This window comes from Diorhabda carinulata, chromosome 4, assembly GCF_026250575.1.
Source record: "Diorhabda carinulata isolate Delta chromosome 4, icDioCari1.1, whole genome shotgun sequence".
In the NCBI taxonomy this organism is placed as follows: Eukaryota; Metazoa; Arthropoda; class Insecta; order Coleoptera; family Chrysomelidae; genus Diorhabda; species Diorhabda carinulata.
In genome coordinates, this window is record NC_079463.1 from 27,663,687 (window position 1) to 27,681,838 (window position 18,152).

At 31.9% G+C, this 18,152-nt stretch overlaps 1 protein-coding gene across 1 annotated transcript in view; it reads left to right on the plus strand.

The window, feature by feature from the left end:
* Positions 1–18,152, plus strand: part of LOC130893039 (uncharacterized) — a 155,322-nt gene that overhangs the window by 114,949 nt on the left and 22,221 nt on the right. The window contains exon 2 of the mRNA XM_057798805.1: positions 11,871–12,002. Within this exon, the coding sequence (XP_057654788.1) occupies positions 11,871–12,002 (132 nt within the window). The remainder of the gene's footprint in view (positions 1–11,870; positions 12,003–18,152) is intronic.

An 18,152-nucleotide genomic window follows, 5' to 3' on the forward strand; every position in this document is an offset into this window, starting at 1 on the left:
AGAGTCATGATCCATTTGAATTGCCGTTTCAGCAGTAGTCAGCAACCCAAGAAGAACAACCTCAAGAAGAGCAGCCGCTGTCTACGACGCAGAAACCACAAGATGCGCCGTTCCAACCGCACTAAAAAAGCTTAAACTACCTCAGAAACTATATCCAATGAAGATTTTTCGTTCAACCTCCACATTACTGGGGGAGATCTGTTGTATCTACAGTTATTGTGGCTTATCAACAATCATTCTTTCTGTCACTGTCATATTGTTATTATTCGATTTAGTTTCAATAGAATACAAGCCGTTTACATAATCAGCGTCTTTTTGAATCAATTACGAAGTTTTTTATCAAATTTGCAAACTGTTCTATTTGGTTGTTGAGTTTTTGAATCTACCGGAATCAAAGGAATTTAAATGGTTTAGAAGGTCCTCTACTAAAAACGTACGAAGGATGGATGTCTTCAAGAGTAGCTGAGGGTTAAATAATCTATTATTTGGCAAATGTTGAATAAATTATACCAACTGAAAACTTCAGCGAAGCTTCATTTCAAGAACTAATGATATTCATCTTAATGTTCATGAGAGAACCTTTACTTCCAAATACAAAATATTCTATTCAGTATTCAAGTTATTCCTTATTGCATTGAAACCATAAGATTATATACTTTAACTATACTGACGTACAAAAAGTGAGAGTATAAAATGCAAAACGGAAATTGAGATGAAACGAAACTTTATGAACTTTGTGTCTCGTTGGTCTACGATTAATTCTACTTTCATCAATAAATCTAAACAGTTGCGTATAAACACGATTAAGCATTTACAGTTGATAGATTATTTGACTTATTTTCATTTTTAAACAATAGATATAAAGTGTGAATAGAGCTGTTCTTCACCAATATTAAATTGAGTCGGGACCCCTCTAATATGAATTATAACGGAGCAGCTACTGAAAAGCGAGAGACAGAGAGAGAGGAAATAATCTTTTCAACGAATTCGCTAGGGATTAGAGTTGTCGAAGCGCGGAGATCAAGAGGGCTGAGTTTTAGGCGAAAGTCTGTACGATGCGATGTTCTGATATATACCGAAAGGGCTGGTTTTCAAATTCGTTAACAAGGGTAAAACTTGGAATTAATGAAGTTTGGCATTTCGAGTTATATTTTAAACTTAATTATCGGCAGAATAGCAAAATTTTCTTTTATGTATCACTGTAAACTGTTTAATGATAACAATTTTGTTACTGTTCAAACTTAATGATCATTTTTAGCTAATAATAAACTACCACTAAAATATGGTCCGAGAGGATTTGTGTACAAAGATTCTACTTCTATGATTTTGATTCATATTCGATTGAATTCCTCAATTTGTATCATTCTTTATTTTGAATTTAATTGCTCAGCAGTGATAATTTGTACCGCTCGCACATTTCTTTATTCATATATGATGCGGTCCAATATGTATGGAATAAATTCAATTTTAGCGTTATTATGTACTATGTGGAAAAAACCAGAAACAGGTCGATTTTTATACTTGAATTGACAATTTACAGTATGAAAATATTATCCCCTTCCAGAACCCCCTCTGAATTAGAAGCACCACCTACAAAATTTTTAATAAGAAAAGGGGACGTTTGGTACCTTGTCGGAAAGAGATTTTAGTCATGTGTTCAGCAATAAAAAGTTTTATAAGTTTGATGAAATCATAACTGAGAAAATTAATTTTTAACATGTAAAATTTTGATAATGTCTCTATCACAAAACTTTACGTAGAATGAAGATAATAATGTCGCATAATATTCAGAATGTTAGAGTTCATCCAGTTTTTTAATAACGAATTTAAAAAATTCAACAACTGGTACAAAATAAATGTTTGAATGGTCCAGGCTCCTTCTATATGTGAGTTTAAACTATAATAATTAAACAAAAGGTGACAATTTCACACGGTAATTTTTTACATGTCAAAATTTGACATGTAAAAAAGATTTTCATTAAAATATCTCCCCTTTTGAGCTATATTCTTCTGTTTTGACTACATGGATAAATATTTAATTAAACCTAGTGAAAAGGAATGCCATGGAACGTTCATTAAAATTCTGAAATACACGTATGATTCCTGGATTTGACTGGGAAGCAGATCCCACAGGTATATTCTGTATTCCCAAATGGGTTTTATAATGTTTTTATATACTAGGTTTTTATTGAAGTCCAAGTCCCAGCTTTCTCTTATTGAATATGAATGTTTTCCACGTTAGTCTCTTGTCTAAATGTAATATGTTGAGATTTAATTCTATTTTGTGGATTTCTCGTTGCTGTTTCATGTTGTTGTGAGACGTTAATATTGCTGTGTCCCAAAACCATTCCTTGGGGTATTCCGGACTCAAATTGTATATCAGTATATTCTCGTAGAAAAGATCTATTATGCAAATAGGATAAAGCGATATGGTACTACTTTTTTCATTATTTTACTTTATACTTGGGGGCCATACTTTGTCAAAGTATTCACTGATATCTATAAAGATGGCGGAGCAATACCTTTATTTTTTTACCTCATTGCTTACCTGCTTGACTACTCGATGAACTTGCTCCACTGTGCCATGCTTTCTACGAAATTCGAATTGATGGTGAGGAATAATGTTTTTATTGAGCAGTATAGATTCCATTTGTTTTTTTTTTGGGTTATATTGGTATAAGGTTTATGGGCTCATACCAACTCAGTTTTGTTATATTTTTAACAGCTTCGGGAGCATTATTATCTTAGCAACTTTCCACTGCCGAGGAAAATGTCTGAGTCAAATAACTGCATTGAATATTTATTGAATTGCTTTCATTCTTTTTCTTGTTAGCTTCTGGAGAATTCTGCCAGTTATCATATCCTGGTGTTTCTTAGGATTATTCTCTTTTAGAATCGTTTCTTTGATTTCTTGACGACTAAAACTATTATAAAAAATTTATTTCCTCCTTGTCTTCTTTGTTAGCTTCACTATCAAACGGTTTATATGTATTTGATAAATGTTTGGCATACGCATCAACTTTCTGTTTGTTATTTCTGGTTCATTTTCCATCTTCGTCTTTAATAGGTGGATTAGGTTGCTATGGTGTATTTATTTTTCTTGTTGCCCGCCACAGTGAGTAGTTCGTTGCTTCTTTCAAGAAATTTCTGGACTGATTCATTTTTTGGTTTAATAATAACTTTTTCAGATCTCTGTTAGCTTTGTTTAATTTTTTCTTGTTGAATGAAAATGGGAACTGATAGAATAACAGAATTATCGATTCGTCTCTTACTGTATAGGACTTTCGTTCCTGCTGAAAAAATTATACAATATCAATATTCTCATATCTATCCAATACATAATCCGCAAAATCCATTACATAAAAGTGAAAACAGAATAGATATAATCACTTATTAATTGATTAATAACGCTCCAAAATTACTGAAGAATGAAGAATTTGTATAAAGTGTCATAACCAACAGAATGCCTATTGATCTATCGAAAGAATACATAACCAATCGAGTCTGTTGTACTTATCCATCATTATTGCTAATATTCCTCACCTGCCAGTTTATAAACTAATGGATAAAAAATATCAAACAATGCCCACTTCATTTGCAGTTTTCGATATTGTAATAAGAATTGTAAATACGATTTCATCACATGACAACACCATCCCTTGTTTGCGCATCTCATTGCCAAAGAAAAATTGTCTGAAGCAACGATTACACATATTGTTTAAACATCATTGTGTGCCATAAGACAGTCTCAAATTTATTTACAACAATGCTGTCATTACTAACGCCATTTAAGGTTAGACACCTCTAGACCTCTCAAGATCATAGCTAACCTATATCTAATCTTTCAAAATAATGAAATTCTTCCCACTTCGATGTGTTATATACTATTAATGTTTTCTCTATTGTAGAAAATTTGAAATATAATTGATTGCTACATTCAGATTAGGGTCCCCGAATTAAATTGTTAATGTCTTATTCTTACTTAGTTTATCTGTAAAGTAATAGACCTTATCTAACTTTAGCTCGTGAACTTTTGAGACAAATTTAGAGTACCAAATAACCAGGTTTATTTCGTTTTATTCTGAGATAGTTTCTATTGTTTTTTGTTACTCTTATAAACTTTTCACAAAATATATTTAAAAAGACTCGTTGAATTTCCCTCTTACAATCTTATCGATTACTATAACACTAGCGACATCTGAGGAAGGATACTTGAACATACGCTGAAATCAACCCTATCTAAGGGCTCTATATATCTGTTAAAAGCGGAGTAGAAGGTTGGTATCTATTGAAAGAGGTGGCGCTACTAGATACATTCCTTCACTTATTTTTTTTTCAATCTATTGTTAGTTCAAACCAAGCGGTTTAAATTATTTCATATCGGTACATATCATGGTACAAATATAAAATATCAAAAATATATTCAAGTAGATAAAGTAAACATTTGAAAAAGTTAATAATGACTATTCTTTTGATTATACTATAGTTAAAACTATACTAAAACTACAGTAAATGTTTATACAAGCACTTCCAATCAAGGACTTGTAGTTAGATTTTATTTTAAATTGAAACATTAGCTCAAAAGCAAATTTTCCTATTAACAAAATATTGTGGGACCGAAAAGTAATATCATTTTTGCTTGTCGACATTCGTCACCTCATTGAGTACTTCGAAGTCGCCTCCAAGACTTTTTACATTTTTATTCTTCTAAATGTTCTTGATTTTAGGTGTCTTATGATTAAAAATTAGTTTTTTTTAATAATTTAAAAAAAAAAGATAAAAATTGACGTTTCGACTTATTTCAGTGTTTTTCAAAATATTGGCTACTCAAATATCTGATGAGCATATTTGGCATTGGATACTTTTCGTATTAGACGTGTGTAATTGCCAAGGATTGTTCTATAATTTCTATAAGCTCACTTCCGGTAATTTTGATAACTCTAACTTCTATCGATCAGAAAAACAAATAATATTAGACACCGACATGCTAAGGATGGAAGTAAATCCATGGCAAAAAGTCAAGGAAGTCTCAAAAACCTTTTACCAATCTCAGTCGATCATCCAAAAACAAATATTTAGATCCGTCTATCACGTTCACGTTCAACAGCATCATAGGGAACAGGTTTTTGATAGCTCGATCACTGGAGATAATATCCTAATGCAAGTAGTCGCTGTCTCGAAATGAGTAACCACGAAGTAGTGCGGATCAACAGGTGTATACCTATCCCAAAAAAGTAGTTCTGTGTTTGGTGAGTATAAGCGAAATTGTACATTTTGATTTGCTGAAACCTGGACATAATGCAGATCTTTATCGTGAGTAACTGAATAGATTGAACTCATTTTCAATCGAAAACTATGCGATGATTGTCAACCAAAAAGGTCTTATTCCGCAACACGATAATGAAAGATAAAAATAAGACGAACCTTGGAAAGTATGAATGAATTTGATTGGAGGTTCAACCACCATACTCGCCCGATACGTTCGGATTTCCATTTATTCCGATTGTTACAAGATTTCATCGGTCAATATTCTTGATAACAGGAGTGATAACATTATTGATCAAAAAAAGAAACTCATTAGTTGGCATTTTAATTAAGAAAATGTCATCACTTTCTGGCCGTCCTTTGTATGCTCCCCCAGTTCAATATATCATCGATTTTTCCTAGTTTCATCCTCCAATTTTTATTTATAGCACAATCTCCAGTAACAGTAAATTCAATCTGAAAGCTTTGAGAAGACCTATATAAATTAATAATCAATTTTTGTAATTTTCGTCCCTTCATCTTTTCCTTTCGCTATCTCTCACCCCTTTTTCTCCCAATAGAAAGAAAATAGAGGTAGCCCCACAAGTAAAGTGCTTACGAACGGCAGTCTGTCTACTCTATAATTAGCAATGTATTATTCAATTAGCTTAATGCTGCCCTTCATGAACAATAAGTTTGAGTCGTAGCAGAATAACCCGGTAAAAGGGATTGTTTTTCTCGATTCGTACTTTCTAGAAACTTGTGATTTTGCTTTCAGATATTATATATATATTAAAATTAATGCTTATGTTGTAATCTTTATATATGTCTCGTTATTAACGTTTCATCGAGTTGGGCAGATTGTTTTAAATATTTGGTGAATACGCAGATAACGCACACGCCAAAGATTCAAATACTAACAGAAGATTGAATTAAAATTTTTTTAATGGCTATTTATTTTGCTTGTATAAAGTAACCGCAGCCTATGTGAATCCAGCTTTCCAAAGCGCACATTTCTAAAGACATGTCAACGACCGAAACACTCGCAGAAAGTCATTTCCAAATAGCAGTACAAATCACTTGATAATTTCTATGTTATATTTTCGGGGTCACTGAAGAAGAAACTAGTGTTATCTTTTTACAAAATGAGGAAACATTGATATAATTCGAAATTATAACAAAAAATTTTTTTCTTTTTGTATAGAAAAGTATGCAGATATCTAAATTTCTGAGATAATTAATTGAACATGTACCGGCACTGGTTGGGGTCGCTAGGGAATGGGTGGTAAATACCCGAGATCCTAGAGTAGGTCCGGTCGTATAGAGAAGGGCGGATACACCAGAGGTCCTCAGGGTTGAGGATGATTCGGCACAACTTCGCCGCCAACTGAGCTCAGGAAAACATAGTCTCCCGGTACAGGAAAATATGGGACGTAGTTTGGATATAATTACCGCAATAATTCAATTAAAAACTTCTGTTATACTCTATGTTATATAACAACTACACATTTGGGCTAATACTCATAAGTCTGAGTTAAAAGGGAATTGGAAAAACTGCATATACAAACTAACTAATTTTAGTATTATATAAATCTTTGGAATCACAACTATGATGTATAAACAAAAAATAGCAACTGCAGCAATTATTAAATAAAAAAAATTAGAAGCGAATGTTCCATATAACCCAGGGTGTGTGCTTTGGTCAGTTAAAAATACCTCAGAGTTTAATAAATAATCGAAAGACGTCTATCATACTTGATAATTGAGATCAATCAAATCAGATAATACGTATTAATAATTTATAATCAGCTCCGCGATTTTAGTACCTTGTGTGTAAAATTTGGATTTACCAATTATACCATCCAAAACCGTGTTTCTCAAAGTGGTCCAATGGTCCACGGGGGACTCGACGAGGTCTACTTTGGGCGTGATACAAAATAGGGATCCTAAGTAGGGGTCCGTAAACATTTGGTTTCGATAACGAAGAACTAAAATGTTGGCTTGTTCAGACGTACAAATTAATACGACTTGTGGTGTATGTGCCTACAATCTTGCATGAATTTGTTCGATTCTCCTCCAATATAAATAAGAATGCAATTCACTGTGCGAAAAATTTGAGTATAGATTGTATCAATCGCTTCAATTTGTGATTCATGTAGTTTACAAAATAAGAAACAATGCATTGATTTCGCGCGTATTTGGAAAATTGTGCGATGGAAATGATGAAGACTTCCAATGATTGCTGTTACATACCGAAGTAAGTTGGTTGACGGAAGGTGCAAGTTTATCAAGATTTTATTCAATTTTTGCCTCATTTTCTTAGTTTCTTGCTTTAAAAGAAAATCTGAAAAAATTTAACAACCTTAACTTACAATTACAAGGGAAAAGTCATTTGCTAAATCTGTAGACTATATACGCAAGTAAGATTCTACCATCCTTTGTAATCCTATTCTAAGGTTTTTTATCACGAGTTTGTGTTTACAGTTTACAGTCGATGTTTCCATTTTTAAGTGTGAAGTATGCAGATTGAGGCCTTGGAATTAACCATTCATTACGTGAGGTAGGCAGATTGAGATCACGAAATTAAATAACTTCTTAGAACAATGAACGAATAACTACCCTAATCCCTAACCCCCTCTTACGATTTATTTCTCAGTCATTTTGTTCTTTTTGTTTTTATAAGCTGTGTGCTTAAATTTTATTGTACACTCCTTATCAAATAACTAATTTTTTTATAAATTCTTTGTACCACTTCCACTACTGCGATGATTACGTTTTTCTTAATCTCTACTTTATTTCTTATATTAAATCCTAGTTTTTTACTATTTTTTTTGTAAAATAATTGTCAATGTATCATATCTTATGACTTCCTCGTATATCTTAACGAGTTTCTGAACAAATTCTCCGTCTTCTCTCCAGTCAATGATAATTTCCGGAAACGAAAATTTTGGTCGTTTGAATAAATGTATGTTATTTATTTAGAAATAATAATTAATGTTCAATCAGTCCAAATATTTCCACAGTATTTTTTCTTCGAATAGAATAATTTTGGTGCACGCCAATGTCGGTGACCAACCAAAGAGGGATAGCGGGGGTTTATATGACCGACGTCGTTCTCTCGAAAAGGAATTGGGGGTCGTAAGGGGTCGGTTATTACGCCCTCTAAACCCCAACGGTGCAGCTCTCCGGATCCCGAAACGACCTTTTCTGCACAAAGGAAAAATATACTTTCCCTTGGATATCCATTCGAAAATACCGCCGGTAGCTGTTACTATGGTTATAATATGTGAATAGTCTCGGGAAAAAGGTCTTGTAAGATAGAATTACCGGTTGATGTGGGTACATGCAAAGATGACCACTGCAAAAATAGTCACGTTCGTTGTAAGGATCGTCATCAGACGGAAAAGGTATCGCAAATAATGTTAGCACGTCTGAAGTATTTTTATAACGATATGAAGATCAAAAAATTTCGAAAGTTCGGCTTGTACTGAAAATGTCGTCATTATTCATGTTTTCAACAATTATTCACACTAGATGGGAACTTCAATTTTTATTAGCTATTCATTTAGGTCACTTCAAGAAGGTAATCAATTCCATTACATCTTGACTACCTTAAATAAATTCTGCATCAAATATGCATGTATATTTCATAATATTGATTTACTGTGACGTTTTATTTGAATTTATAAGTAAATTTGGTACACAATATTCAATCCAAAAATGCAAAGTTTCGGTAAATAGAGGTGAGCGAACAAAATAAGGCTCTCTAAATACGTAAAATGACAAAATATATGATACATGAACTTAGTTTATGTTTAGCAAACAATTCTTCTGAAAACATTCATGTCTCCATTATATCTGAATAATGAGTGGTCCAAGGAACCAATTAAGAGTCATATACAGGATAAGCGCAAGAGACAAATATCTTCATTACTTAATAATAAAGCAGGCCTTAAGTTTTTTCTAAGGAAAAAGCATCCAGACTCCACAAGGATACTCAGAGAGCTCTACTTCGTCTGATCCAATTGAAGGACCCTTCCAACAACTCTTGTCAAAAATATAACTGGATTGATCAATTATATCGCAGTATAATGATATACTGTGATTATGATCTGGATGTTATTATTTTAAACACAAGACATGTTAACCACATTCCACCACAATACCTCTTATGAGGATTTAAATAAAATATTTTTAAGTACAAAATACACAACGCATTCTATAAATACTTTCTATAGAATCCAAATGAAACAAGCAATGATCTACAGGGAGTCTCCTCATTATATATTAAAAGGCTTGTCTCACAACTACAAACTACGATATTCTGTTTGTTTATGTAATAATACTCACAAAATAAATACTACCCTTATATTATATGTAATAAACTAGTACCGGAAACACTGGAACATACAGTTTTAGTTTGTCCAATGTATACGACTATAAAAATAGTTATTTATGTAACAAGTGATTTAGATTCGTCGAAAAAAAGGCATTTGCACACGAATTGCATACAATATTTTTTCTACTAGTGAAAATTTTATGAAAATACAGTTTAAATGGTAATAGTATATTGTGCAACAAGTGGAAAAAGTTCAACTTTTCTCACAAGTTTGGAAGTTTGTCGAACGAGTGAGAAAAGTACTTTTCCCACATGTTGCACACTATACTTTTTCTAAAACTGCACAAATTGAAAGAATAAGAGTAATGTTTATTTTTATGATCAGTAAAACCAAAATTATACTAAAGTATCCTCTTAACTGTTAAATGATTTTATTTAAAATTGTAGTTGATTGTAAAATTTTTACAATTTTATATAGTTGAACTCGAAACGTCTTTTCTTTTTATTAAATTTTCTGTTATGTTAATTTTCTCCATTTCTGTGAAGAGTTCGAGTTGACGATTTTATTAGCAACGTTAATTTTATTTTTAATAGTCTCTTCGACGTATCCTTCTGCCACGGTACTGGATTGCCATCCTCCATGGCGCTTCAAGCGCTCCCTCATTCACTGAAATTGTTGCCAATGAACGTCTGAAGCAGTGACATGTGTATAGATGGGGATTTTCTAATTTTCAAAAAATTTCAATTGTCTTAGCCATACTACCGAAATTTTTAATGCCAACTATCTGTCTAGTATATTTTCCGTGTTAGTAATTTGGTCGAAGAGCTACATATTTTTTATATATCTCATTAAATCCACTTGCAGAGAACGTTCTTGGCTTTTTTGTTTTCGTGTTATCTAAATTCTCAAGTAAAGCTGAATTTAAATCTTCTAAATTATCGATTCTGAGCTTCCACAACTCCTCTCTACGGCATGCCCTTGCACATCTATAGCTACTGCTGTCTGCAAATAAAAAAACCAGAATTAAAATTTTACTAAAAAGTTCTTGCCATACTGAGTCCCCCAAGGGGACACACTATCCACTGCACCATTGACCATTGATTTAAATGTATTGGTTGAAAGTACAAATATCTATCTACCATAATTTGAAATAGAATTTCGAATGATTATTCAATTAATTTTATCTACTGAAGAATCCACTAATTAGAAAAATCTATGTTAATTCAAGGGAAAAATAAAATTAAATTCTAAAAATAGTTCCTCCTAAATAAATTTATTTTTATTAGTAGATATTCCTTGTCTGGAGCTTGGTTTAAAAATCTCTGCAATTGGTCTGCTGTCAATATGTTTGATTTTTTGGGGACGTAATTGTCGGACTTTCTTTCCAAAAATGAACCTTTAAAATTTTCGACAACTCTTCAAAGTATACCAAAAGTACAATTTCCGAAAAATATTTTATTTATAAAACAAATCTAAAGTTACTTTTTTCTGCTTTTACTGCTTTTTTCGATATCTCTGGCGGAGAAATATCAAAATCATTACTACTCTCAGTACCCATATTATTTATTATAAATTGGTACAATTATATCCTACTAAAATAATATGTAATGGAAATTGCGATTTTTATCAAACCACGACTGAAAACTATCTTAAGAATTAAAAAAACTTCTATAATCTGACAGTTGTGTCAACTATTTAATGTTGACAACATCCAACTAAGTTTTCGTCGATTTTTGTTGATTCTCCATATAAATATATGTGGTGTGGGCAAAGTGCTGTGAGAAATAATCTTTCTCACAGTGTGAGCAATATTTGGTTTTGAAATTAGTTAGCTATGTAACACTTTTTGTAGCAGTAGAAGAAAAAGTAATTTTAATTTTTGGTTAGAAGAAACTATAATGCTTTTATCGATTCCTTATAAAATACATTATATATTCATTAATATTTTAATCAAGATTAGTACAAATTAACAAAAAGACAGACGAATTCAATTAGTAACAATACTATTATAAAGGTGTACATTGTGCAATTATTTGTAACTCTATTCAGCATGTATGAATGTCCCCTAAAAATAAGTATTACTACATAACTCGAAAAAAAAAAAAAAAATTAAAATGAGCGAGACTTAAACCTGTGAAGTTTTACGCACTTGATCCACTCTTGTTCATGTATTATAAATGTATACAAACGCATAATAAAATATTATTATCATTAAAAAATAATTCTTGTCTATTTTTATCGCAAAATTATGTGTTCACTATTGATATTTTTTGTTTTGTATTTCAGAATTCAACAGGAGATCCGGTGTACAGAAAAGTGGCCGTTGTAGAAAATTTCTTCGACATTATATATAACGTACACGTTGATTTGGAAGGAAGACCTGGAAAACATGCAGGACAAAAGCGAACTTATAGAACAGTAAGTGTAGGAGTTTTTAATCAGAGTATATTAACAGATGTAATGGAGAGTTACAATCCTAAATTTTTTCTTTGGGATATTTCCATCGTACTATATGAAAATATTTATTGTAGCATCGACATACACATACTTCTAAATATACCCAAAGATCTGTAAATGTTGTTCATATTACCTATTTAACATTCAAAATATAAAAACTGATGAATTTGAAATGTTGCCAGCCCACTGTTTATTGTGAAAATTACTTAAACATTTATAAATATCTCGTTCTTCTTTCAATTCTATATTTTTCATAAAATTGTGTTGAATATGCTTTAAAATTCAATTTTATGCATTATAAAAAACTTGTGGAAAATAATTCATACATATGTTTCTGAAATTTATCCTATACATAAACAAATTCTGAATATCTGAGGGTAGACCTTACAGATCATTTTTTTATATATGTTTCTAGTCAGTTTGTATGAATGATTTGACAATATTTCAATAGATTTTAGTGTTATTTAGGGAACACAGGTGGACTAAAACCAATGCAGAGGAAATAGCTCACAAATGTTCTTGAATATTCGTCCCTCTTGTTTGTATTCTCTCAACTTTCTCTCAATTCTTTTTTCTTTCGTGTCGTATTTCTCCATTAAAACTTTCCTGTTATCTTAAGCTTTTTTACATCTGAATCCCATTTTTTTAACTAATCTAATGGTAGGTTTTCGAATTATTTCTTTATCAAATTCATCAACGGATATTTTGAAAGTTGAAGGTTTGTCGGGTTTTTTTCAGGGCGATCTAAAGCGTTCACCGGAGGATTATCAATTATCCACCAACAATACATTTCAACGAAGCGACAGAAACATTACGCGCTTGGACTACTCTCTCCTGTAGAGGAATTTTTAGGACATCCTGTTCTTCTCCTATTTTTATAAATTGATATACACTGTATATGATTTGTTGAGCTTGATCATTATTTTATTGGAGTCACTCATATTTTGTCCCAAGCAAAGGATTTCAAGAATTAATGAATAAACATTTTAATATTTCAAAGTGAATATGAAAATTATTCTCCCATTATCTTTTGGATTGAAATTTACTGATGTATATGCTCAATTTTTTAATCATTCGATAAAGTAACAATTGAAATATTAGTTGAAATTCGATTCTCTATGCAATTAATTCACTTGACAGTAGGGTATGTATGAATTAGTTTTGGATAAAATAAAGTTTGCAGGTAGCCCCACTCGACTGTAAATCAAACTTTATTTTATCGAAAACTAATTCATACATACCTTACTGTCAAGTGAATTAATCTACTGTCTACACAATTTATTTTCACAAATTATTGTCCATAAAAGTTTACTAAATTAAACTGACAAAAGTAACTATTACTAAATATATTAAATACCTAATATAGTTAAAGTTGTTAAGATTGGTAGTATGATATTATTTCAAACGTAAAATTGTCTTTTGCTTCATTATGACTCGTAGCTCTACTCGATTTCCACTATCTATACAGAAATATAGAATAAAATTGGTCATACAGGAACTATTACTTTCTTACAACTAGTTGACAAATCTTCTATTGAGTAAAGTCAAAATTCAACGTAATGGATACTAAGGTATAATGTGGTAATTAATTATCGAAAAAATTGTTGAAATGCAATACAGTGTGGGCATTTTAAATATATGCTTTTCAAGTCTGTCATCACGAGCATCTACTATTGAAATCATCCTTAACGACCAATTGCACAAATGTTTTTTTTGAAGAATTTCAATTTTAAATAAACCAAGTAGCACAAATCATTTTATTAACGACAAATAACTGTGAAAAAATATAATAGCTACGTATACGTTTTGTTCTCTACCTCATTACCTGATTCAGAAAATGTAAATATAAGTTAAGATGGAAGTGTAACATTATTAAAAACTTCAATAACTACGTTAATTCATCTATTTCCATTATATAGGTTATAAGGATAGTTGTATAGGCGATATAAAACTTCTTACAGATTTCTTAAACAGAAAGCAGCTTCTGTGTATGAACGATGCAAACAACAGTTCTTGTGGACCTACTAATATTCATCGAGATAGAACTTCTACCCCAACTCTATTTTCTCAGAAACTAGAATATCTGAGTGATGAACGAGACTGGTCTTGGTCTTGGACTTGGTCTTACAAAAAATACAAGACCAAGACAATTATCAGTGACTGTTACTGTAAATTATTAGACCGATTGAAGAAGAAAATAACAAAGATCACAAACGCAATACACAAATAGATGGAAAATATGGTTAAGTTCAATGAATTGAACTGCAAATTACTTGTACATCCACCAAATTCCCCAGATCTGATCCCCCTAGCGACTATGTGTCAATTATATCTATGAATATGACAAGGAAGACAATCCTATGAGGAATATATCGTTGAAATAGAAATTTATCTTGAGAAAAAAGAAAAATCTTCCAATAAAAATGACGCAGATATGTTGGAAAAGACATTATATTTATGATTAGAATGAAATTCAGCATTGTTTCGTCTTATTAAGCCTAAGACTTATTGATAGATGTTTTATTTTACAGTACTTGTGGACCTATTAAATGACGTTTTTCTTGAAGCTCCTAAAAAACAACAAGATGTTCTATAGAAGCTTGAGAATTAGGTAGAATTGTTTATAAAACATACAACAATCACCGAAAGGTACAGAAACTAATATATACTCCAAATTACCCTTAAAAACTCATAATATTTCTCATATAGCATTTATAAAAGATTTCTAGATTTCTAAAACAATTCGCTAATAAAAGAGTAAGCTGAGTGTTATTTGGGATATGCAGAGTTTGTAAAAAAAACGAAGAATATCATAAAAGCAATAATAATACTTAAACTCGCCGCATCTCAAAAACAACCATTTGAAAATTTCGGATTCTCATTATAACTTTATCTGCAATTATTTTCAATAATTTTCCCGTGCTACACCTTGAACAAAAACAAAGCTCAAGTCCTAAAAAATCATTTAACTTGAAAAACGCTTGAAACTTCCAAATAAGAGAACAGTTTAAAAAAAATAGATGCTTGCTAAAAATGAACAGGAAAAAAACGAAAGAAAAATTGCAGAAAATGTAGAATTTACGAGAAAAGTAACGCGAAAAATACGTCGAACAAGACCAAAATATATACAAGAAAACAAAAAAAATATTATACAGGTCGAAACCATTCAATACCAACGATAAAGGAGAAGGCATACAACAAAAAATTCCATTATAAACGTAAATCAAAAAACAAACGTCAGAGATAATATATCACAAAGTGAAGTGGGAACTAGACAATATAAGTCACGAAATTTTTAGAATCCTTGTACGCATCCGTCAATATTTCTTTTATACATATATTCGTACAGAAAGAGATGACGTTTAAAATTTATATGCGAATACGTGATTGAAAAGTTGATACATTCGATAAAGCTCAGAAACAAGACAAAAGTATTCTGATTCATGCATCTTCGTCATATGAAGTTGCCGCGTTGTCGCTACGCAAACAATTCACTTGTCTGTTTTATAGTAGACTGATGCAAAATGAAGACTTTGAGTCACGCAATAACGGATTAACAATACCACCAACTTCCATATGCATACTACGGTTAGTGTGGAAGCTTACGTGCATAAATTTTCGCTCTTATAGATAGAAATCATTATGAGTAACAAATATATATGTCTAAAGAAATCTATTCATCGAGACGCCAACTATATTTTCGCAAACAATGGAATATCTGAGTGATGAGCGAGACTGGTTCTGATCTTGGTCTTGCAAAAAATGCTACACTAAAACCAAGACAACTCTCAGTGATTGTTATTGTACATCATTAGATTGACTAAAGTAGACAATAGCGAAAATCACAAACGCAATACAAAAAACTATGGTTAAATCTAATGAGACCATCTGCAAATTAGTTGTAAATCCACCAAATTCCCCAGATCTGATCCTCCTTAGCGACTACGAGTCAATTTTATCTGTAAATATGGTAAGATTGGTAATCAAATGAGGAATATATCATTGAATCAGAAACTTATTCCGAGAAAAAAGAAAAATATTTCAATAATAAAGGCGTATTTATGTTGGAAAAGCATTGGACCTTCTAAAGAAATTATATTTATGATTAAAATGAAATACAGCATTCTTTCGTCTTAATACTTATTGATAGATGTTTTATTCTATTAGAGTTATAATAAGAAATATTCAATCCATGGTTACTAGAAAATCTTCTACTTTTCTCATCGCTTCCATATGTTCAAAACGGAGAATATCTCACGCAGTGAGAAATATGAGCCATTACTTTTTTATGGGACGTAGCTAGTGCATGCCACAAGTCAAGTGACCCTTTCGAATCGTCCGTTGAGATAATGCTAAGGACTGCCGCTTATGTATATCGTCATTAGCATATTAGTGACTTGTTTAGTAGTTTTTTGTGGTTTTTCTACTTCCTCCTTCCATCAGTGATGATTAGGGTTTCGGGACCTGTAACTGATTTTCTCTTACTCTACTTAATTCGTCTTTCTCCTCCCTGGACATAATTTTCGTTATCACTGTTTGGACTACTTCCCAATTTCGTGTACTTTCAATCATTGTTTCTATACAATTATCTTTAGTTCTCGGCATGATTCATTTCTGTTCCACTTTACAATTGAAGATAGTATGCTCCACGATGTTTATTAATTGACAACGCATACAGTTTCCTGTGTTACTTTTTCCAAATATTCTGGCATATACGCGGAACACCCCCTGTCCTGACAAAATTCGCTTAGAAAGTAGTAATTTGTGGGTTGTTCGCAGTCTATCAATTCGTGGATATTACCTATTAAGTGTTTCGTCCACTGGGCTTTCGTTGTCTCGTTTTCCTATCTTTCTTGTCACGTTCTAAGAGTTTTTTCTCTGCCTCTCCGTTTTCTTCGTTCTCTATATTCTCATGAATGTAGCAAGTATGCGCCATTAATAAGGCCGAATTTTTCACTATTATTATGATAATCCAAGTTTCTATAGCAAAACGACCAAAACGTTCCATAAGTATTATTGCTGTCAACTTTCCAAATGGAAATAGTTTCATTGTTGTTTTTAATTCTAAAACAGTGAAATACGTAAATTGAACGTTTGAAAATACACCTAAACTACCGGTTAAGAGTTTTTGTTCATCCCATAATCCATTGATTAAATATAAAAATATGTAATATACTTTGAAAAATTTCTCTTTCATATCGTCAAGCGGAGTTCGGAACCAAAAATAATAGTGTCCTTTATTTGTTTACTTCATATGAGCGCATATTTATATTTTGTCGGTGAATGCAACAAGTTAAAACTTGCAAATACTGGCTGATTTGTTCATTATTTTTTAACTGTGAATTATTTCTTTGGTGTTTATGTTTGTAATTTAGTCGTTTGAGACGAAACAACGTGCTGTGATTTCTACGAAGACATCTTTTTGTGAAGTTCGTATACGAATTGTTTTCGTTTTCGCAAATTCAGACTTGTAAGTTTTGATATGGGTGAAACCATAGGCAAAAGTGAAAAAATATGCAATCACCAGGAGCCTTGGCGATAGAAAACGTTCAAGCGGTCTCTAAAAACCTCAATCGCTGAAGATAAACGTATTGTATTGATCTGTCTTTGAACAGTAAAAAGAAAGAAGTTGAATGAAGCTTGTCTTTTTTTTGGAAGGATATCAGTAAAGAGACCTCTTCTATGACATCAAAATAAAATCAAAAGGCTGCGGTGAACTGAAGAACCTAAAAATTGAACGCATGACGGGTGGAAGAAAGTTTTATGGATTAATGACTTTCAGGTTTTTGGGTCTAAGAGAAAGGTGTTTGAGCGCAGGCCAAAGGAAGATCCATGTGTGATATCGACTGTAAGGCACGACGGAGGTTATGTTTAGAGAATGTTTTAGAGGAAGGGCGGCTGGAGACCTTGTAAAGCTTGAAGTAAGAAGACTAAATAATATTAAAGAAAATGTAGTACGGTCTTGCCAGCGCCTGATCAGATTCATTTTCCAGCATGATAACGATCCCAAGCATTTTTCGAAGTTGCGCAAAGAAGATTTGAAATTGGAAAGAAATAATGTACTGAAAGTGATAGTACCACAGTCGTCCGACCTCAAACTTGGACAGAAAA